The 23,702-nt window shown below is 39.0% G+C and overlaps 2 protein-coding genes across 6 annotated transcripts in view; one reads left to right on the top strand and one right to left on the bottom strand.

The window, feature by feature from the left end:
* Positions 1-19,309, bottom strand: part of apba3 (amyloid beta precursor protein binding family A member 3) — a 69,258-nt gene extending 49,949 nt beyond the window's left edge. For 2 of the 5 annotated variants that reach the window (XM_062960073.1, XM_062960077.1), the window contains exons 1-2: positions 19,181-19,309; positions 1,211-1,477 (exon numbers count right to left, since the gene is read on the bottom strand). In XM_062960073.1, coding sequence (XP_062816143.1) covers positions 1,211-1,477; positions 19,181-19,275 — 362 coding nt within the window. In that variant the 5' untranslated portion in view covers positions 19,276-19,309. Of the gene's footprint in view, positions 1-1,210; positions 1,478-6,141; positions 6,294-19,115 lie in introns of those variants that run through there. The other 3 variants (XM_062960076.1, XM_062960075.1, XM_062960074.1) reach the window with 3 other exon arrangements.
* Positions 19,243-22,605, top strand: mrpl54 (mitochondrial ribosomal protein L54). Its single transcript, XM_008124695.3, has 3 exons — positions 19,243-19,376; positions 20,306-20,462; positions 22,364-22,605. Exons 1-3 carry the CDS (start codon positions 19,274-19,276, stop codon positions 22,494-22,496), a joined length of 393 nt encoding a protein of 130 aa, XP_008122902.2. The 5' UTR covers positions 19,243-19,273; the 3' UTR covers positions 22,497-22,605.
* Positions 22,606-23,702: the final 1,097 nt, after the last annotated feature.

Here is a 23,702-nt window from a genome sequence, read left to right as displayed (position 1 = left end):
TATGAGTATATTATTATATTGTTATAATATCTATCTATTCGCCTATCCATCTGTCTGTCTTTCTATCAATTTACCTATCTGTCCACCTTCCTATCAATTTTTGTATCCCTGTCTACCTAGTTCTATCTATCTATCTATCTATCTATCTATCTATCTATCTATCTATCTATCTATCTTATTTATCCCTATCTATCCATCCACTTACCTATCCATCTGTCTTTCTATCTATTGATCGATTGATCTGTCTGACCTATCGATCCATCCCTATCTATCCATTCATTCACCCACCTAGCTCTAACTCTAACCCACCTGCCCATCTGTCATGATCTCCGATCTTTGACATCTCCGGACACAGAGCAAGCGCTGACAAAGAACAGATGCCAGCCATAAAACCTCAATTACCCTCTGGTATGTGAGAGCCCCTATATAAATGGGCTACAGAGAAGATTCTGGTATTCTGTACAATAAAAAACCTGTTGGAATCTACCCAGCGTGTGTCTTGGTGCTTTCTGATAAAGAACAGATGCCAGCCATAAACAGGCCAGCCATAAAACCTCAATTACCCTCTGGTATGTGAGAGCCCCTATATAAATGGGCTACAGAGAAGATTCTGGTATTCTGTACAATAAAAACCTGTTGGAATCTACCCAGCGTGTGTCTTGGTGCTTTCTGATAAAGAACAGATGCCAGCCATAAACAGGCCAGCCATAAAACCTCAATTACCCTCTGGTATGTTATAGCCCCTATATAAATGGGCTACAGAGAAGATTCTGGTATTCTGTACAATAAAAAACCTGTTGGAATCTACCCAGCGTGTGTCTTGGTGCTTTCTGATAAAGAACAGATGCCAGCCATAAACAGGCCAGCCATAAAACCTCAATTACCCTCTGGTATGTGAGAGCCCCTATATAAATGGGCTACAGAGAAGATTCTGGTATTCTGTACAATAAAAACCTGTTGGAATCTACCCAGCGTGTGTCTTGGTGCTTTCTGATAAAGAACAGATGCCAGCCATAAACAGGCCAGCCATAAAACCTCAATTACCCTCTGGTATGTGAGAGCCCCTATATAAATGGGCTACAGAGAAGATTCTGGTATTCTGTACAATAAAAAACCTGTTGGAATCTACCCAGCGTGTGTCTTGGTGCTTTCTTCTGGGGAAGACTTACCCACAGCACAACTGGGAGAAGAGAATCTAACACAATCTTACCTGGGTCCTTCCAGGAGCCCCATGTCTGCCTGTCCCTCCGCTGTCTCCGTGGGGTCCATTCCGGAGGCCCCAGCCCCCACGTTGGGAGGTGCCAGTGGGGCTCCTAAGTCAGCACACAGCGGCCCAGGCTCTTCTTGGGTGGAGGCACCGTCTTGGAGATCCGGGACCTCCTCCAGATCCATGGATCTAGGCCCCGGAAGGCCCTCCGCCTTGAGCTCCATGCTCCCGTCGGCCATGGCGGTTCGGGGAGAGCGGGGCAGCCCTACACTGGGAAAGAACGTATTATATATATAATAAATGTCTATGTATCGATATAAATGTATCTCTCTCTATATATGTATTATATATAATAACTATACTTATATAATGTATATAATATATATATACATGCATATATGTTAAAAATGTATATGTATCTATATAAATGTATATCTCTCTATATATGCATTATATATAATAACATTATACAGTAGAGTCTCACTTATCCAATCCTCGCTTATCCAAGTTTCTGGATTATCCAAGCCATTTTTGTAGTCAGTGTTTTCAATATATCGTGATATTTTGGTGCTAAATTCGTAAATACAGTAATTATAACATAACATTACTGCGTATTGAACTGCTTTTTCTGTCAAATTTGTTGTAAAACATGATGTTTTGGTGCTTAATTTTTAAAATCATAACCTAATTTGATGTTTAATAGGCTTTTCCTTAATCCCTCATTATCCAAGATATTCGCTTATCCAAGGCCCGTTTAGCTTGGATAAGTGAGACTCTACTGTACTTATATAATGTATATAATATATACACATACATGCATATATATAATAAATGTATATGTATCAATACAAATGTATATATCTCTCTATATATATTATATATATAATAACATTATATAATGTTTATAATATATACACATACATGCATATATATAATGTATATGCATCGATATAAATTTATATCTCTATATGTATCATATATATAATAACATTATACTTATATAATGTATATAATATATACACATACATGCATACATATATAATACCTGTATATGTATTGATATAAATATTTACATACAATATGTATATGCTGTATATATAGTAACTTTATATGGTATTTACTTATATAACTGTATATGATATATACACTCTCACACACATATAAAACTTTATATGATATCTATCTGTATACTCAATATGCATATGCATTGTATATACCATATATACATATACATATATATATATATATATAAAAACTTTATATGATATCGAATGATCTAAACATATGTCGTATGTGTATATCATACACCATTATATGATACATATCTATATATAATATAGATTTATTTATGTATTTAAAACATTTATATTCCGCCCTTCTCACAGCAGAGTATAACATATATACGGCAAGCACTCCATAATTATAAATAGACACAAACATTAAAATCAGTTATATATAATAACTATAACAGTGGTCCCCAAACTAAGGCCCGGGGGCCGGATGCGGCCCTCCAAGGTCATTTACCTGGCCCCCGCCCTCAGTTTTATAATATAATATTTTTATATCAGTTTTAATAATATAATATATTGTATATACATATAATATTGATAATAATCTTACGTTATACAATTACTAATAGTAATACCATATAATAATATTAATTATATGGTATATATTACATATTATGTAATAGTATAGTGGTATAGTTCAATATAGTAATATATAATGCTAATATTGTGTTATGCTAATAATATAATATATTGTATGTACATACAGCTGCTCTGAGTCTCCTTCAGGGTGAGAAGGGTGGGATATAAATGTAGTAAATAAATGCAGTAAATAAATAATTAATTTTAGACTTATGCTCGGCCAAAGTCTGACATGATTTGAAGGCACACAACAACAACAACATCAACAACAACAACAATCCTAATTAACTTGACTATCTCATTGGCCTGTAGTAGGCCCACACTTTCCATTGAAATCCTAATTGGTTTATATTGGTTAAAATTGTTTTCATTTTTAAATATTGTATTGTTCTTTCGTTGTTGTTGTTGTTACACTACAAATAAGACATGTGCAGTATGCATAGGAATTTGTTTGTATTTTTTTCAAATGATAATTCGGCCCCTCAACAGTCTGAAGGATTGTGGACTGGCCCTCTGCTTAAAAAGTTTGGGGACCCCTGAACTATAATATCTATTTAGAAACTAACCTAGGCAACCAAAGACGCCTTGATATGAAAAGACAACGCAAAACTCTCATGTCCTTCAAAAATACAATTTGAGCACCGGATCATAGTATATATCATTTATATTAGCACATATCGTACCAAGTCAAGACCAGCTAACACCTCCCAACAAAGGATTCCCCCAGGGAGGAAGCAGCCAGGCTTCACAGCTGCAAGGCTATTCAATACTAATCAAGGTGGCCAATGGCAACATTCACACCTGCCTCCAACAGACAAGATATATAAACCTCACTTGCCTAGTTTCCAACAGACCTCAACCTCTGAGGATGCCTGCCATAGATGTGGGAGAAATGTCAGGAGAGAATGCTTCTGGAACATGGCCAGGCAGCCGGGAAAACTCACAGCAATCCAATATATTATATTATTAGCATAGCATAATATTAGTTATATATTATGCCTGGGTTCTATGAATTAGTCTCCAGTGTTAATATTGTATGTTTTATGTTGATTTTAACGATTGTTTTTACTGTAATTGATGTTTTTATTGGATAACTGTTTTATTGCTGTGTTTTGATATTTGATTGTTTTATCGGGCAAGGCCCCATGTAAGCCGCCCCGAGTCCCTTCGGGGAGATGGGGCGGGGTATAAAAATAAAGTTGTTGTTGTTGTTGTTGTTAGTATTCAGATAGATAGACACACACATTAAGGGGAGATATATATATATATATATATATATATATATATATATATATATATATATAAAGGGAAATCCACTATATATTACTATATTGTACTATACCACTATATTGTAATATTATTAGTAATATTACATGTAATATATAATATACAATTATAATCGTGTATTACTATTATATGGTATTACATAGCATATCATAATATTAGTATTTAGATAGATAGATAGATAGACAGACACACACATTAAGGGGATATATATTTATATTATATATATTAAGGGAAATCCACGATATATTACTATACTGTACTATACCACTATAGTGTAATATTATTAGTAATATTACATGTAATATATAATATATAATTATAATCGTGTATTACTATTATATGGTATTACATAATACAGTATTAGCATAGCATAATATTAATATTTAGATAGATAGATAGTCAGACACACACACATTAAGGGGATATATATATATATATATATACATAAAGGGAAATCCACTATATATTACTATATTATACTATAACACTATATTGTAATATTATTAGTAATATTACATGTAATATATAATACACCATTATAATCGTGTATTATTATTATTATTATATTGTATTGCATTAGAATATAATTTTTTATCCCTGAAATATGCTGCACAGTCTCATCTATTCCTGATTATGGACCATGTTAATTTATGGGATTATTGATCCTCGCCCCACCGACTGGAAGCTGTTGTATTATTATTGATTGTTATTTTTAGCGTAAAAGTTTTATTTTGTGTAATAATGTGTTTTTTATACTGTTATGTGCTGCATGTTGTTGTGTTATTGTTGGAAACCGCCCTGGGTCCCTTTTGGGAGATAAGTGCGGTATATAAATAATTATTATTATTATTATTATTATTATTATTATTATTCCTTTCTATTATTATTTCTGTAAACTTCGTAACCCAACTCTGAGGATGTCTGACTTCTCGATGGTACAATACAGACAACTTTCCAGTATTATTGTTGGAAACCGCCCTGAGTCCCTTTTGGGAGATAGGGTGGTATATAAATAAATTATTATTATTATTATTATTATTATTATTATTATTATTATTATTATTCCTTTCTATTATTATTTCTGTAAACTTCAAAACCCAAATCTGAGGACGTCTGACCTCTCGATGGTACAATACAGACAACTTTCCAGTATTATTGTTGGAAACCGCCCTGAGTCCCTTTTGGGAGATAGGGCGGTATATAAATAAATTATTATTATTATTATTATTATTATTATTATTATTATTATTATTATTCCTTTCTATTACTATTTCTGTAAACTTCGTAACCCAACTCTGAGGATGTCTGACTTCTCGATGGTACAATACAGATAACTTTCCAGTATTATTGTTGGAAACCGCCCTGAGTCCCTTTTGGGAGATAGGGCGGTATATAAATAATAATAATAATAATAATAATTATTATTATTCCTATTATTATTTCTGTAAACTTCGTAACCCAACTCTGAGGATGTCTGACTTCTCGATGGTACAATACAGACAACTTTCCAGTATTATTGTTGGAAACCGCCCTGAGTCCCTTTTGGGAGATAGGGCGTTATATAAATAAATTATTATTATTATTATTATTATTATTATTATTATTATTATTATTCCTTTCTATTATTATTTCTGTAAACTTCGTAAGCCAGCTCTGAGGATGTCTGACCTCTCGATGGTACAATACAGATAACTTTCCAGTATTATTGTTGGAAACCGCCCTGAGTCCCTTTTGGGAGCTAGGGCAGTATATAAATAAAGTTATTATTATTATTATTATTATTATTATTATTATTGTTGTTGTATATGTATTATTATTTCTTTCTATTATTATTTCTGTAAACTTTGTAACCCAACTCTGAGGATGTCTGGCTTCTCGATGGTGCAATACAGACAACTTTCCAGGTTTTGCAAACTTTGGGGAGTTTGCAAAACCCCCTCCCGGCTTTATTTTTCTTATTTGCAAAACAAATTGAAATAAAAACAATGCAAAACTTACTTCTAGGACATAAAGCGGGTTGCAAAGCATGCAGATACAGTTCTTTACTCCTGGGTTTACATGGCAAGCTTTTTGCTCCCTTCCTGTTGCCTCTCTCCTCCTCCCTTTGGAGTGGTCACATGCTCCACTAAAGGATCATGGGAAATGGAGTTCTGTTCCAGCTCTGCTATTATTTATTTATTATATTATTTATTATTCACCCTGAAGGGGACTCAAAGCGGCTTAAAAATCAAATGTACATACAATATATTATTAGCATAGCACAATATAAGCATTAAATTACTATACTGTACTATAATATTATATGGTAATATTATTAGTAATATTACATTTAATAATAATAATAATGATAAACTTTATTTATACCCCACCACCATCTCCCCAACGGGGACTCGGGGCGGCTTACATGGGGCCATGCCCAGAACAATACAATATAACAAAATATAATAGAACAACAAATCTTAACACATTAAACAACACATATTATTATAATATATAATCTATATATATAAAAGAGTGATGGCATCACGGCAGCGGACAAAACAACAAAAGTAAACACCCCACAACCTCAAAAATTGACAGCACAACCCCTCATCCATGCCTCTAGGTTGATAACAACAAAAAGAAAGGAATAATTGTTTTTATCCAATTGCTGCCAGTTAGAAGGCTAAGCTCCGCTCACTTGGTCTCCTAGCAACCCACTCAGCCCAGGGGACCCTTTACCTTAACAACCACCAATTCCTCAATACTTTATTTCCCATACCACCATACTTCGCCACAGCAACGGGTGGCCGGGCACAGCTAGTTATATTATATAATATATAATTAATATTATTATAAGCTGAAGGAGATGAATTCCTTGGGCATTATTTGAATCTAAGAGCACTCTGAACTCCACCAACAATGGACCTGGAACTCACTTGGTACACAAAACCCCCAACAAAAAATACTGGATTGATATGAGTTGTAGTTCACCTACATCCAGAGCGCACTAAGAACCCAAACAATGATGAATCTGGACCAAACTTGGTATGCAGACCCGATATATCGACATTTGAATGCTGGTGGGTTTTGAGGGGAATTGGCATGGACATTTTGGAGTCATGGTTACTGGGATTTATAGTTCACCTGTAATCAACAAGCACTCTGTACTCCACCAGTGATGGAATGGGACTGAACCCCACCCATAATGCATCCAGAGCAAAATTCCCCAATATCACAAACTTTAAGTTCTGATGCGAGTTTCTGGGGGTTAACCTGGCATGATATGAGTTGTAGTTCACATTATACATTCTATCTATGATAAATTATTATTATTATTATTATTTATTTACTACATTTATATCCCGCTCTTCTCACCCCGAAGGGGACTCAGAGCGGCTTACAAATCAAATGAACATACAATATATTATTAGAATAGCACAATATATGCATTTAATTACTATATTGTACTATATCATTATTAGTAATACTACATTTTAATATATAATATATACCGTATATACTCAAGTATAAGCCGATCCGAATATAAGCCGAGGCACCTAATTTTACCACAAAAAAACTGGGAAAACATTGACTCCAGTATAAGCCGTGAGTGGTACATTTCAGAAATAAAAATAGATACCAATAAAATTACATTAATTGAGGAATCAGTAGGTTAAATGTTTTTGAATATTTACATCAAGCTCAGATTTAAGATAAGACTGTCCAACTCTGATCAAATCATTATTCTCATCTTCTTCAATGTAAATGTGCTTATATATCCTTTTAATAATAATAGAGTAAAATAATACATGTAATAATAATAAATGCAGGAAAATAATACAAGTAATAATAAAGGAAAATAATAAATGCAATCATAATAATAATATCAGAGTGAAATAATAAATGTATTAATACCAATAATAATAGAGAAAAATAATAAATGCACCATATATTCTCGAGTATAAGCTGACCCAAATATAAGCTAGCCAGGACCCTCACCCGAGTATAAGCTGAGGGGGGCTTTTTCAGTCTTAAAAAAAGGGCTGAAAAACTAGGCTTATACTCGAGTATATACAGTAATTAATATTATTATATTGCATTATTAGTAGTATAATATTGTATTCCATTATAATATTATTATCAATATTATATGTATATGCAATATATTATATATTTATAAATTTTAATAATTATTATTATTTATAAATATTATTATCTATATATATAAAATGATAAAGTTGTTTGCGCAGTGACTATAACAACAAAACTAAACATCCCAGAAATACGAAATTTGGCAACACAATGCAAAAGGCTTGCCTCCAGGTTACAACAACACAACCACACCACAAAACCACAATCCAGACCCACAAAACTCACAACAACGCATCATGCAGTAACAACACAACTAAACGCCCCAGAAATACAAAATTTGGCAACACAATGCAAAAGCCTTGCCTCCCGGTTGTAACAACACAACCACACCACAAAACCACACAGGACCCACAAAACTCACAACAGCGCATCGTGACTATAACAACACAACTAAATGCCCCAGAAATACGAAACTTGGCAACACAACGCAAAAGCCTTCCCTCCAGGTTGTAACAACACAACCACACCACAAAACCACAATCCGGATCCATAAAACTCACAACAACGCATCGTGACTATAACAACACAACTAAACGCCCCAGAAATACGAAACTTGGCACACAACTAAACGCACCAGAAATATAAAACTTAACAACACAACGCAAAAGCCTTGCCTCCCGGTTGTAACAACACAACCACACCACAAAACCACAATCCGGACCCACAAAACTCACAACAATGCATCATGACTATAACAACACAACTAAACGTCCTAGAAATACGAAACTTGGCACACAACTAAACGCCCCAGAAATATAAAACTTGACAACACAACGCAAAAACCTTGCCTCCCGGTTGTAACAACACAACTACACCACAAAACCACAATCCGGACCCACAAAACTCACAACAACGCATCGTGACTATAACACAACTAAACGCCCCAGAAATACAAAATTTGAACACAAAACGCAAAAGCCTTGCCTCCCAGTTGTAAGAACACAACCACAACACAAAACCACAATCCAGACCCACAAAACTCACAACAACGCATCATGACTATAACAACACAACTAAACGCCCCAGAAATACAAAACTTGGCAACACAACACAAAAGCATTCCCTCCCGATTGTAACAACACAACCACACCACAAAACCACAATCCGGACCCACAAAACTCACAACAACGCATTGTGACTATAACAAATACAAAATTTGACAACACAACTCATCCACCTCCCCAATCCCTACATTCACACTTGGCCTCCAAAAAAACAATTACAATAATAACAATGACAACAACAACAACAATAAGAATCAACACCATCACAGGCAAGAAACAGCCAGGCACTGAGGCTGAGAAGCCAGTCAGTGCTACAGTGGGCCTCCAAAAAACAATACAGTAGCATTTAACTTATCCAACCTTCATGACCACTACAACAACAACAATAATAAACACATACACAGGCAAAACAAAAAAAAGACTATTGTACCACAATAAAAATATAAATCGCACTCAGCAGAATCAGACATTACAATTAACAACAAACCAAAGACAACAGGGATCTCAAGCAATTATCAATCAACACAAAAACTGAAGAAGGTAACAGACTTCAAATACTACTACAGTAGAGTCTCCCTTTTCCAAGCCTCGCTTATCCAAGCTTCTGCATTATCCAAGCCATTTTTGTAGTCAATGTTTTCAATATATCGTGATATTTTGATGCTAAATTTGTAAATACAGTAATTACAACATAACATTCCTGCATATTGAACTACTTTTTCTGTCAAATTTGTTGTCTAACATGATGGTTTGGTGCTTAATTTGTAAAACCATAACCTAATTGTCAAGGACAGAACGCCACAAGATTCAAAGTAACAGAGTTTATTAGATTACAGAACTCAAAAATGCCCGTAAAAACACAAGGGCCAGGCAGTTTTTGCCTTTAAGCGCAAAAAGGGGACAAAAGTAAATGTTCAAAAGATAAACCGGATTAAACCGGAGTTTAATCCGGGTAAAAACAAACTGCTTGCTTCAGCCTAGGTATTAACAGAACGAAAGCCAAGGAACAAAAAATACAAAGAATGCAACTAATTGGCAGCAGATTCCTCTCTGCTGCCAGCACTGTGCTTAGAGTAACTTGCGTCGCTCCCACACACACACAGTAGACAGGATCTCCAACACGAGCAATTCAGCCAAGGATTGTAGAAGTAGAGTAGACCAGTTCCGTTCCGTAGATCAAAGCCAGAAGCAGACGTTTGTAGTTTTTCCAAGTCCAAGAAGGGGGGGGAAGACAAGCCGTGGTCAGTTCAGTCCGGGTTCTCAAAGCAGGAGATGGCGTCCGTCAGAAAGACGACGGAAGGTCAAGCTAATAAGAGTAAGCACAGGTTTGCACAAACAAATGCCCACACAATCCCTCCCGCCGTCTGACCCTGGATTCCAATCAACTTACGTCTCAGCACAGGAAAGTACACAAGTCTTCAGGGAAGCGTCCCACACACACACACGAATCCCAAGCGTTTGCCCAGATTACCTTGCCCGACGCAATTTGCAATTGCTCCCAAGCCCCATTTTATGCCAGTTACAAATCTTCATCACTATCAGCTGCCCTCCTTAACCCGGGCGTTTCCTCATCACTTTCCTCGTCAGAGCTGGAACACCTCTGACTACGCCCAACAGCATCTCCAGCTGTGGATCCCGTCCCATCCCTCCAGCTACGCCATGGGTCTAATCCTGAAGGTCCCCATTCATCTTCTGTCCCATCATGGCCAGTGGCCCCCAATTCCTCCCTTACCCGAGTCCAATCCATCTCATCCTCCTCTGAGCTAACCAGCCCTTCCTCCATTCTCTCCGTGAACCCTTCGAAAGACTCTTCGTCAGAGGGTGCTGCAAATATGTCTCGCAGTCTTTTTCTCTCTCGCTCCTCGAGAGTATCCGACTCTCGAGGAGTCTTACGCCCACGCCTGTCAGAAACAGAGCCACGAGGCTCAATCATAACACTATCCCCTCTCACAAAGGCCTCCTCCCCCGATGGCGGAGAAGTGGCAGTGATACCCTCCGCTATAGCACCACGACGACTAGAGGTATCAAGTTTCAACAGCGAACGATGAAAGACTGGATGAACCTTTAAACTAGACGGTAAACGCAAACGAAACGCAACAGAAGAAATCTTTTTAACGATAGGAAAGGGACCCAAATACCGAGGCGCAAACTTTCCCCCAGCCTGTTTAATATGTTTGGAAGATAACCACACCAAATCCCCTTCTTCCAACTCCTCCCCTGCCTGCCTGTGGCGGTCAGCCTGAGTCTTCTGCGTTGCCTTAGCTTCCAACAGTAAGCGACGGGCAACATCATGCAATGCAGCCATTTCCGTAGAACGGTACACAGGGTCCGAAGAGACCACATTGGTCGACGGCGCCACACCTCCCCGTGGGTGAAAGCCATAAGTAAGCTCAAACGGCGTATGCTGACTAGACGTGTGCACCGCATTGTTGTAAGCAAATTCCGCCACCGGTAACCACTTCACCCAAGCCGTGGGTTGATCTAAACAAAAACAACGCAAATATTGCTCTAAGAGCCCATTAACCCGTTCCGACTGTCCATCCGTTTGCGGATGGAAGGCGGACGACACGTTTAACTTAGTCCCCAAGCACTCATGGAAGTGTTTCCAAAAGCGTGACACAAATTGCGGAGCCCTATCGGAAATAATCACCTCGGGCGCTCCGTGCAAGCGATAGATGTGCTTTGTAAATAGTAAGGCCAACGTAGGGGCCGCCGGAATGGTTGAACAAGGAATAAAATGAGCCAGTTTACTAAATAAATCCACCACCACCCAAATGCAAGTATAACCCCCAGACTTAGGCAAATCTGAAATGAAATCCATGGAAATGATTTGCCATGGCCTCTCCGGAACAGGTAAAGACGACAACAACCCTCTAGGGCGCCCAACAGGCGTCTTACTTTGCTGGCAAACGGCGCAGCTGTCACAAAAACGCAGAATGTCTTGCCGCATCTTTGGCCACCAGTAGCTCCTGGTGATAAGCTGTACGGTCTTGAACCTGCCAAAGTGCCCAGCCATGGGTTCGTCATGGTGGGCTCTAATCACCTCCAACCTGAGGGCCCCCACTGGTACGTAAACCTGCCCCCTACGCACCAATACCCCGTCTTGATCTTGGAGATGCGGCAGTATGGTACGGTTACCTGCTGAGAGCAACATCAGTTGCTCCTGAGTCCACACATCATCTTTCTGAGCCTCAAGGATCTGGTCATGTAACCCGAGCTCATTATCTACAACACACAGCGAGGCAGTAGGCAAGATGGTCTGACATACTACCTGCTCATTGGTCTTAAATTCTGGCTTGCGGGATAAAGCATCGGCCCGCAAGTTTGCCTTCCCCTCCACGAACTGCACCTTGAAGTTAAACCTGGAGAAAAACAAAGCCCAGCGAATTTGACGCTGGTTTAACTTCTTTGCTGTTTGCAAGTGCTCTAAGTTCTTATGATCAGACCTGACCACGATCTGGTGCCGTGCCCCTTCAAGCCAGTGCCGCCACACCTCAAACGCCACCTTAATCGCCAACAACTCCTTCTCCCATATGGTATAGTTCTGCTCGAAGGGTGTTAGTTGCCGCGAGTAAAATCCACAGGGACGCAAGGTCCCTGAGGAATCCTTCTGAGACAATACAGCCCCCAACGCGTAGCTAGAAGCGTCCGCTTCTACCACGAACGGTTTGTCAACATCAGGATGGGTTAGTATGTTGTCCGATTGAAAACTAGACTTAAGTTGTAGAAATGCCTCGTGAGCTTCCCGCCCCCACACAAATGGCTGTTTCTTGCGCAGAAGCTGCGTCAAAGGTACCGTGAGCTTTGCAAAATTCGGAATAAACTCCCGGTAGTAATTAGCGAAACCTAAGAACCTTTGTACATCCTTCTTAGTCTTCAGCTCCTGCCATGAGTTGACGGCGTCAACCTTATGTGGGTCCATTTTAAGTTCCCTACCTGACACTACATGACCTAGGAACTCCACTTCAGGCACATGAAAGACGCACTTGGAAGCCTTGGCGAAAAGCCCATTAGCCCGCAGTCGGTGCAGAACCTGCTTGACATGTTGACGATGTTCTTTCTCGTCCTTAGAAAAAATCAAGATATCATCCAAATAAATCACTAAAAATTGGTCAATTAGGTCCCTGAACACATCGTTCATGAACCTCTGGAAGACCGCAGGAGCATTACAAAGCCCAAAAGGCATGACTCGGAACTCGTGGCATCCGAAACACGTGTTAAATGCCGTCTTCCATTCATCCCCTTCCCGTATACGGATTAAGTTATAGGCCCCCCGCAGGTCAAGCTTGGTAAAGACCTTAGCCCCTTGCACCCTTGATAACAGTTCCGAGATTAAAGGGAGCGGGTACCTATCCCGAATGGTGTATTTGTTTAGGATCCGATAGTCGCAGACCAGCCTAAGTTCCCCAGTCTTTTTGGCTACAAAGAATACTGGTGCCGCAGTTGGAGAACTAGATGGGCGAATAAACCCCTTGGCTAAATTTTCATCTAGAAACTCCCGCAAAGCTTGCCTTTCCGGTACAGTCAAGGCATACAGCCTCCCTGCTGGCAGTTTCGCACCTTCTGCCAACTTGATGGCGCAATCATATGGCCTGTGCGGTGGTAATTTGTCCGCTTCTTTTTTACAAAATACATCAGAGAACTCCCCATACTCAGCAGGCACTCCCTCCATATCAGAATGAGTAACATTTAGAGTGCAACAGTCCTGCCTCTTTAAAATCACTTTACGTGTTGCCCAATCTACTTGTGGGTTTACTACAGCTAGCCAATCCATCCCCAGGATCACATCATATCTAGGCAAGCTCGTAATATCCCACACAAACGTTCCCGTTACTCCCTGCACCTCCCACGTTACTGCCGAGGTTTCCTGGTTAACCACCCCAGTCTCCAGCAGTCTCCCATCTGCTCCTTCCACCCACACGTCGCATGCCTTGCGCACCTTAGGAATGCCATGCTTCTTAGCAAACTCAATATCTACATAAGAGACCGTGGCTCCTGAGTCCAGCAGTGCCAGAGTAGAAACAAGTTCCCTTCCCCCAACAGATAATGTAATGGGTACGAAAACATGCTTCCTCCCCTCAGTTGACTGCTTGAGGAGCCCTAGTGCGTTGGACTCACGTCGCACTAGGGCTGGCCTTTTCCCGAAAGCTGGGAAGGTTTCACATTACAACTTTTGGCAAAATGCCCAGCATTCCCACAGTACAAACACAAGCCCAGCTGCCTCCTACGGCTCTTTTCTTCTGTAGACAGCTTTTTAAAGACCCCAAGCTCCATGGGCTCTTCCCCCATCACCACAGGTGCCCTGGTTACATGCATGGGTGGCGCACACATTGCTTTTGAGTGTTTACGAGCCTCGAACCTTGCGTCTAAACGCAGCACCTTAGCTACTAAGGCGTCCCAGCTTTCAGCCGGCTCCAAGCGTGCTAATTCATCCTGGAGCATATCACTTAACCCGGCAGTAAATAAAAGCATGAATGCATTTTCCCCCCAATCCAGCTGGTGGCGATACAGGTTAAACTTATTTAAGTAATCCAAAACAGTCCCCTTTCCCTGTTTCAACCGATACAGAGCCCACCCAGCGTTCTCCGTGCGGAGAGGATCCCCAAAAGTATCAGTTAACAATTTTTTGAAATTATTTAAATTGTCCTTGACTGGGTCATTTCCCAAAATTAAATTAGTGGCCCATTGTCCTGCGGGACCGGTCAACAAACTCAAAATAAAAGCCACCTTACTAGTGTCAGTAGGAAAAGCATGAGCACTGAGCTGAGAAAAATAAAGCTCCACTTGTGCCAAAAAGGTTGGCAACTTGCACCTGGTTCCGTCAAAGCGTTCAGGAGTCAAAACATGTCCTTTCACAGCAAAAGCTGTTTGGCTTACGGTAAAGGCCGTTTGCAATTGGTCTACTTTGGCTCTTAACTCATCCATCGTCTTCCTGACGGGTTTATTGCTGCAATAAACTTTTTATGGGCGTCGGGCAATCTGTCAAGGACAGAACGCCACAAGATTCAAAGTAACAGAGTTTATTAGATTACAGAACTCAAAAATGCCCGTAAAAACACAAGGGCCAGGCAGTTTTTGCCTTTAAGCGCAAAAAGGGGACAAAAGTAAATGTTCAAAAGATAAACCGGATTAAACCGGAGTTTAATCCGGGTAAAAACAAACTGCTTGCTTCAGCCTAGGTATTAACAGAACGAAAGCCAAGGAACAAAAAATACAAAGAATGCAACTAATTGGCAGCAGATTCCTCTCTGCTGCCAGCACTGTGCTTAGAGTAACTTGCGTCGCTCCCACACACACACAGTAGACAGGATCTCCAACACGAGCAATTCAGCCAAGGATTGTAGAAGTAGAGTAGACCAGTTCCGTTCCGTAGATCAAAGCCAGAAGCAGACGTTTGTAGTTTTTCCAAGTCCAAGAAGGGGGGGGAAGACAAGCCGTGGTCAGTTCAGTCCGGGTTCTCAAAGCAGGAGATGGCGTCCGTCAGAAAGACGACGGAAGGTCAAGCTAATAAGAGTAAGCACAGGTTTGCACAAACAAATGCCCACACAATCCCTCCCGCCGTCTGACCCTGGATTCCAATCAACTTACGTCTCAGCACAGGAAAGTACACAAGTCTTCAGGGAAGCGTCCCACACACACACACGAATCCCAAGCGTTTGCCCAGATTACCTTGCCCGACGCAATTTGCAATTGCTCCCAAGCCCCATTTTATGCCAGTTACAAATCTTCATCACTATCAGCTGCCCTCCTTAACCCGGGCGTTTCCTCATCACTTTCCTCGTCAGAGCTGGAACACCTCTGACTACGCCCAACAGCATCTCCAGCTGTGGATCCCGTCCCATCCCTCCAGCTACGCCATGGGTCTAATCCTGAAGGTCCCCATTCATCTTCTGCCCCATCATGGCCAGTGGCCCCCAATTCCTCCCTTACCCGAGTCCAATCCATCTCATCCTCCTCTGAGCTAACCAGCCCTTCCTCCATTCTCTCCGTGAACCCTTCGAAAGACTCTTCGTCAGAGGGTGCTGCAAATATGTCTCGCAGTCTTTTTCTCTCTCGCTCCTCGAGAGTATCCGACTCTCGAGGAGTCTTACGCCCACGCCTGTCAGAAACAGAGCCACGAGGCTCAATCATAACACTAATTTGATGTTTAATAGGCTTTTCCTTAATCCCTCCTTATTATCCAAGATATTCGCTTATCCAACCTTCTGCTGGCCTGTTTAGCTTGGATAAGTGAGACTCTACTGTACTAATGTGAGTATAAAGAAAGGTGGAGGTCACAGCATAAATACAACCTAATGTAGACTGACCAACACCACCAGACTAAGCCACAGCAACGCGTGGCTGGGCACAGCTAGTTATATTATAAAAAGTTATATTTGGGTATACGGTGTATAGGAACTTATAAATGATATATATCAATATATATAATATAATGCGCAATATAAACGTGACATCCCTTTATTAACTTGATTCAAGGGACTATTATGGTCCTGGGCCCACTTTTTCTGCGCAACAGAACACCCTGTTTTCTTTCTCAGTTTCCGAAGATCAAGTTCCCTCCAAAAAGGCAGGGATTGTGTTCCCTTTAATAATCCATGCGCTTCTTTTCTATTGGTTCCCAAAGGCCTGACACCGAAGAAGGGAGAGAATACAGGAAAACAGGACAGTGAAAAGAGAATAGAAGAAAGGAAGGAAATACATATATATGAGGTCACAAAGAGTCGGAATTGACTGAATGAATAAACAACAACAAAGAGGCCTAAGAAAAGAGAGCAAAGGGAATTGGAAGGAAGAGAGAAAATAAAATAATAATAATCTTTGTTTCTATCCCACCCCATCTAATAATAATAATAATACAGTAATAATAATGATCTTTGTTTCTATCCCGCCCCATCTAATAATAAAAATAATAATAATAATCTTTTTTTCTATCCCGCCCCATCTAATAATAATAATAATAATAATAATTTTATTTCTATCTCGCCCCACCTAATAATAATAATAATAATAATACACAGTCCTAGAAACTTGGGAAGTGTTCGACTTGTGATTTTGTGATATGAAATCCAGCATATCTATCTTGTTTGCTGTGTCATAATAAAATAATAATGTTTGTTTCTGTCCCGCCCCATCTAATCATCATCATCATCATCTTTGTTTCTATTCTGCCCCATCTAATAATAATAATAATAATAATCTTTGTTTCTATTCCGCCCCATCTAATAATAATAATAATAATAATAATAATGTTCTTTGTTTCTATCCCGCCCCATCTAATAATAATAATAACCTTTGTTTCTATCCTACCCCATCTAATAATAATAATAATGATCTTTGTTTCTATCCCGCCCCTTCTAATAATAATAATAAATGTTTGTTTCTATCCCGCCCCTTCTAATAATAATAATAATAATAATAATAATAAATGTTTGTTTCTATCCCGCCCCATCTAATCATCATCATCATCATCATCATCATCATCATCATCATCATCATCATCTTTGTTTCTATCCCGCCCCATCTAATAATAATAATAATAATAATAATAATAATAATAATAATAATCTTTGTTTCTGTTCCGCCCCATCTAATAATAAAAATAATAATAATCTTTGTTTCTATCCCGCCCCATCTAATAATAATAATAATCTTTATTTCTATCTCACCCCTTCTAGTAATAATAATAATAATCTTTGTTTCTTTGTTTCTATCCTACCCCATCTAATAATAATAATAATAATCTTTGTTTCTGTTCCGCCCCATCTAATAATAATTATTATTATCTTTGTTTCTATCCCACCCCTTCTAGTAATAATAATAATAATGATCTTTGTTTCTGTTCCGCCCCATCTAATAATAAAAATAAAAATAATCTTTGTTTCTATCCCGCCCCATCTAATAATAATAATCTTTATTTCTATCCCGCCCCTTCTAGTAATAATAATAATAATAATAATCTTTGTTTCTATCCTACCCCATCTAATAATAATAATAATAATAATCTTTGTTTCTGTTCCACCCCATCTAATAATAATAATTATTATCTTTGTTTCTATCCCACCCCTTCTAGTAATAATAATAATAATAATAATAATAATCTTTGTTTCTGTTCCGTCCCATCTAATAATAATAATAATCTTTTTTTCTATCCCGCCCCTTCTAGTAATAATAATAATAATAATCTTTATTTCTATCCCGCCCCTTCTAGTAATAATAATAATCATCATAATCATCTTTGTTTCTTTTTTTCTATCCTACCCCATCTAATAATAATAATAATAATCCTTGTTTCTGTTCCGCCCCATCTAATAATGATTATTATCTTTGTTTCTATCCCGCCCCTTCTAGTAATAATAATAATAATCTTTGTTTCTATCCTACCCCATCTAATAAGACGGGGTGGGTTAGAAATAAAGATTATTATTGTTATTATTAGATGGGGCGGGATAGAAAAGATTATGATTACTGTTATCAGAAGGGGTGGGATAGAAACGAAGATCATTATTATTATTAGATGGGATGGGATAGAAATAAAGATTATTATTATTAGATGGGATAGAATAGAAACAAAGATTATTATTATTATTATTAGATGGGGCGGGATAGAAACAAATATTATTATTATTATTATTAGATGGGGTAGGATAGAAACAAAGATTATTATTATTATTACTGGAGGGGTTAGGGTTAGGAAATTGAGTTTCTGGGAGTTGTAGTTCACCCATAACCAGGGAAACTGTGACCTCCACTGATGATGGACGAGGACCAAATTTGGCACAAAGAACCCCCAGGACTAACCCAACCTAATGGAGGGGTTTGAAGGGACTGACTCACCCTACCAAACTTGCCCAACATCACAAACTTTAAGTACTGATGGAGTTTCTGGGGTGTAACCTAACCTGACAGGATGTGTTGAAGATGGAGAACACGGAACTACATTTCCCAGCACGCTCTGCGCCAATATTGACGTTGCAGTGACGTCACCCGCCGGCATGGCTACCTCGGCGCTCGGGCCTAGGCTGGCTCTGCGGGTCCGGGGCTTCTTCTTCTCGCTCTGGCCCGGCTTGGGGACCAGGAGCTACGCCAGGAAGGCCGGTAAGCTAAGGGGACGATGGGAGTTGTAGCCCGGCCCATTTTGGGCCTCGGGAGGGAGAGAAGGCCTTCGTTCTCCCTGAGGTAAAAGCCGTCGAGCAGCAACGCGTTTTTGCGCATGCTCAGAACGAAGGCCTTCTTCGTTTGCGCATGCTCAGAAGCAACCCGTGCTTCGTTCTCCCTGAGGTAAAAGGCGCCCAAACAGAACGCGGTCTCTGCGCATGCTCAGAAGGAAGGCCTTCTTCGTCTGCGCATGCTCAGAAACAACCCGTGCTTCGTTCTCCCTGAGGTAAAAGCCGTCGAACCACAACGCGGTTCTGCGCATGCTCAGAAGGAAGGTCTTCTTCGTCTGCGCATGCTCAGAAGCAACCCGTGCGTCGTTCTCCCTGAGGTAAAAGGTGCCCAAACAGAACGCCATTCTGCGCATGCTCAGAAGGAAGGCCTTCTTCGTTCGCGCATGCTCAGAAGCAACCCGTGCGTCGTTCTCCCTGAGGTAAAAGGTGCCCAAACAGAACGCGGTTCTGCGCATGCTCAGAAGGAAGGCTCTCTTTGTCTGCGCATGCTCAGAAGGAAGGCCCTCTTCGTTTGCGCATGCTCAGAAACAACCTGGGCTTCGTTCTCCCTGAGGTAAAAGGTGCCCAAACAGAACGCGGTTCTGCGCATGCTCAGAAGGAAGGCTCTCTTTGTCTGCGCATGCTGAGAAGGAAGGCCCTCTTCGTTTGCGCATGCTCAGAAACAACCTGGGCTTCGTTCTCCCTGAGGTAAAAGGCGACCAAACAGAAACTCAGAAGGAAGGCCTTCTTCGTTTGCGCATGTTCAGAAGCAACCCGTAAAAGCCGTCGAACTACAACGCGGTTCTGCGCATGCTCAGAAGGAAGGCCTTCTCCGTCTGTGCATGCTCAGAGGCAACCTGTGCTTTCTTTTCTTGTCAGTGACCAAGTCGAAGGGGAAAGGCGTCGCCAAGGAGGCCCTGCAAGGCCCCGAAGTCTGCAAGGACCCCGTCCTGCTCACCACCCACGCCATGGGGGCCAATATCTACAAGGAGGGGCCCCCAGTGGCCCTCAAGCCCGATGCCGAATACCCAGAATGGTATTATTACTGCTATTATTGTTATAGTAGGCCCTAGGTTCACCTCATAGGCAGGTGACACATAACATATATCATCATCATCATCATCATCATTATTATAGTAGACACACTATTTGCTAGATAGGCTGGTGACACATAAATAATAATAATAATAATAATAATAATTATAGTAAACACTCAGTTTACTAGATAGGCAGGTGACACATAAAATATAATAATAATAATGATAATAATAATAATAGGCATTGTTTACTAGATAGGCAGGTGACACATATAATATATAATATAATAATAGTAGGCACTGTTTACTAGATTGGCAGGTGGCACATAAAATATATTATTATTATTATTATTATTATTATAGTAGACACGCTGTTTACTAGATAGGCAGGTGACACATATATAATATAATAATAGTAGGCACTGTTTACTAGATTGACAGGTGACACATAAAATACATTATTATTATTATTATAGTAGACACACTTTACTAGATAGGCAGATGACACATAAAATACATTATTATTATTATTATTATTATTATTATTATTATTATTATTATAGTAGACACACTGTTTACTAGATAGGCAGGTGACACATAAAATATATAATAATAATAGTAGGCACTGTTTACTAGATAGGCAGGTGACACATAAAATATATTATTATTATTATTATTGTAGACACACTGCTTACTAGATAGACAGGTGACACATAAAATATATAATATAATAATAATAATAATAGGCACTGTTTACTAGATAGGCAGGTGACACATAAAATTTATTATTATTATTATTATTATTATTATTATTATTGTAGACACACTGCTTACTAGATAGACAGATGACACATAAAATATATTATCATTATCATCGTTATTATAGTAGACACACTGTTTAATAGATAGGCAGGTGACACATAAAATATAATAATAATAATAATAATAATAATAATAATAATAATAATAATAATAATAGGCACTGTTTACTAGATAGGCAGGTGACACATAAAATATATTATTCTATAATAATTACTATATTATATTATTATAATATAGTATTATTATAGTAGGCACTCTGTTTACTAGATAGGCAGGGAACACATAAAATATAGTATTATATAATAATTATTATATTATTATATGTTGTTATTATTATAGGAGGCAGTCTGTTCACCAGATAGGCAGGTAACACATCTAATGTATTATTACCAAACCAGATTATGCAATGCTTTTGACACGAAATAAATAAATAAACCAAACCAGATAGGCACGTATTATTTTTACAGTAGGCACTCTGTTCATCAGATAGGAAGGTGACACATAAAATATATTATTATATATTAATTATTATTATGGCAGGCACTCTGTTCACCAGATTGGCAGGTGACACATATAATATATATTATTATTATATATTATAATATATTATTATTATAGTAGGCACGCTATTCACCAGATAGGCAGGTAACACATAAAATATATAATATTGTATTCATATATTATTATTATTATAATATATTATTATAGTAGGCACAATGTTCACCAGATAGGTATCATATATTATTATATAATATTGTATTCATATATTATTACAATATATTATTATTATAGTAGGCACGCTGTTCACCAGATAGGCAGGTAACACATAAAATATATAATTATATAATAATTATTATCATTACAATTGATACTTAGTTAACCACATAGACAAGCAACACATCCAATGTATAATAAAAATGTAGACTCTTTAAGTTAACAAATAAACTGTATTATGTTGTTGTTGTTATTAATTTTTTTTATGTTGTTGTGGTCCCAGTATTCTCTGTTAACTGGAATGACACCCATAGAGTTGTGATGGCTGTGTTCTCCATTTCTCCCCTCTGTCCTTCCCTCCCAGGCTTTTCCAGATGCATATTGGGCCCCCGAAGAAGCTGGAGGAGTTGGATCCGGAGACTATGGAGTACTGGCGCCATTTGCGGAGGCAAACCACCCGGCAGCGGAACAAGTTGCGCAAAGGCCGGCCGTTTTGAGCCCGAGCTTGGCAGGCAAAGCTCAGGCGGACTCAAAAGTGGACTGATTCCTGTGCCATTGCTCTTTGTGTTTTCGGTGTAAATGTCAATTAATAAACAGTCGTTCTGATATCTGCCTACTGATCTGTCTAGAAAGGATTAGCTCCTGGCTTCTGGGTCTGTATCTATGCAGTGCTCAGATGCAGCCAGAAGAGGGCAGTCTAGAGATAGAAAGGATTAGCTCCTGGTCTTTAGATTTGTATGGATGTAATGCTCAGGTACGACTACAAGAGAGCAGTATAGAGATAGAAAGGATTAGCTCCTGGTCTTTAGATTTGTATGGATGTAATGCTCAGGTACGACTACAAGAGAGCAGTATAGAGACAGAAAGGATTAGCTCCTGGTCTTTAGGTTTTCTATGGATGGGATACTCAGGTACAACCACAGGGTAGTATAGAGATAGAAAGGATTAGCTCCTGATTTTTAGGTTTGTATGGATGTAATGCTTAGGTACGACTACAAGAAAACAGTCTAGAGATAGAAAGGATTAGCTCCTGATTTTTAGATTTGTATGGATGTAATGCTCAGGTACAACCACAAGAGGGCAGTATAGAGATAGAAAGGATTAGCTCCTGATCTCTAGGCTTGTAAATATGCTCGGATGCAGACACAAGGGGGCAGTATATAGATAGAAAGGATTATCACTAGTCTCTAGGTGTGAATGTGCAGTGCTCAGGGGCAGCCACAAGAGTGCAGTATATAGAAAGGATTAGCTCCTGGCCTGTATGTATGCAATAATCAGGAGTAGCCACAAGAGTGCAGTATAGAGATAGAAAGGATTAGCTACTTGTCTATTGCTATGTATGTGTGCAATGCTCAGATGCAGGCACAAGAGGGCAGTATATGGATAGAAAGGATTAGCTCCTGGCCTGTATGTATGCAATACTCAAGTGTAGCCACAAGAGTGCAGTATATAGATAGAAAGTATTAGCTACTGGCCTGTATGTATGCAATAGATGTAGACACAAGAGTGCAGTATATAGATAGAAAGGATTAGCTACTGGCCTGTATGTATGCAATAGATGTAGACACAAGAGGGCAGTATAGAGATAGAAAGGATTAGCTACTGGTCTATGGCTATGTGTGGGTTCACTTCTCAGATGTGACCATAAGAGGGTAATATAGAGATAGAAAGGATTAGTTAGCTCCTGGCCTCTAGTTCTGTAT

This window comes from Anolis carolinensis, unplaced genomic scaffold (genome assembly GCF_035594765.1).
Source record: "Anolis carolinensis isolate JA03-04 unplaced genomic scaffold, rAnoCar3.1.pri scaffold_7, whole genome shotgun sequence".
NCBI lineage: Eukaryota > Metazoa > Chordata > Lepidosauria > Squamata > Dactyloidae > Anolis > Anolis carolinensis.
Note: the sequence above shows the minus strand (reverse complement) of the source record. Positions and strands in the feature narration are given on the sequence as shown.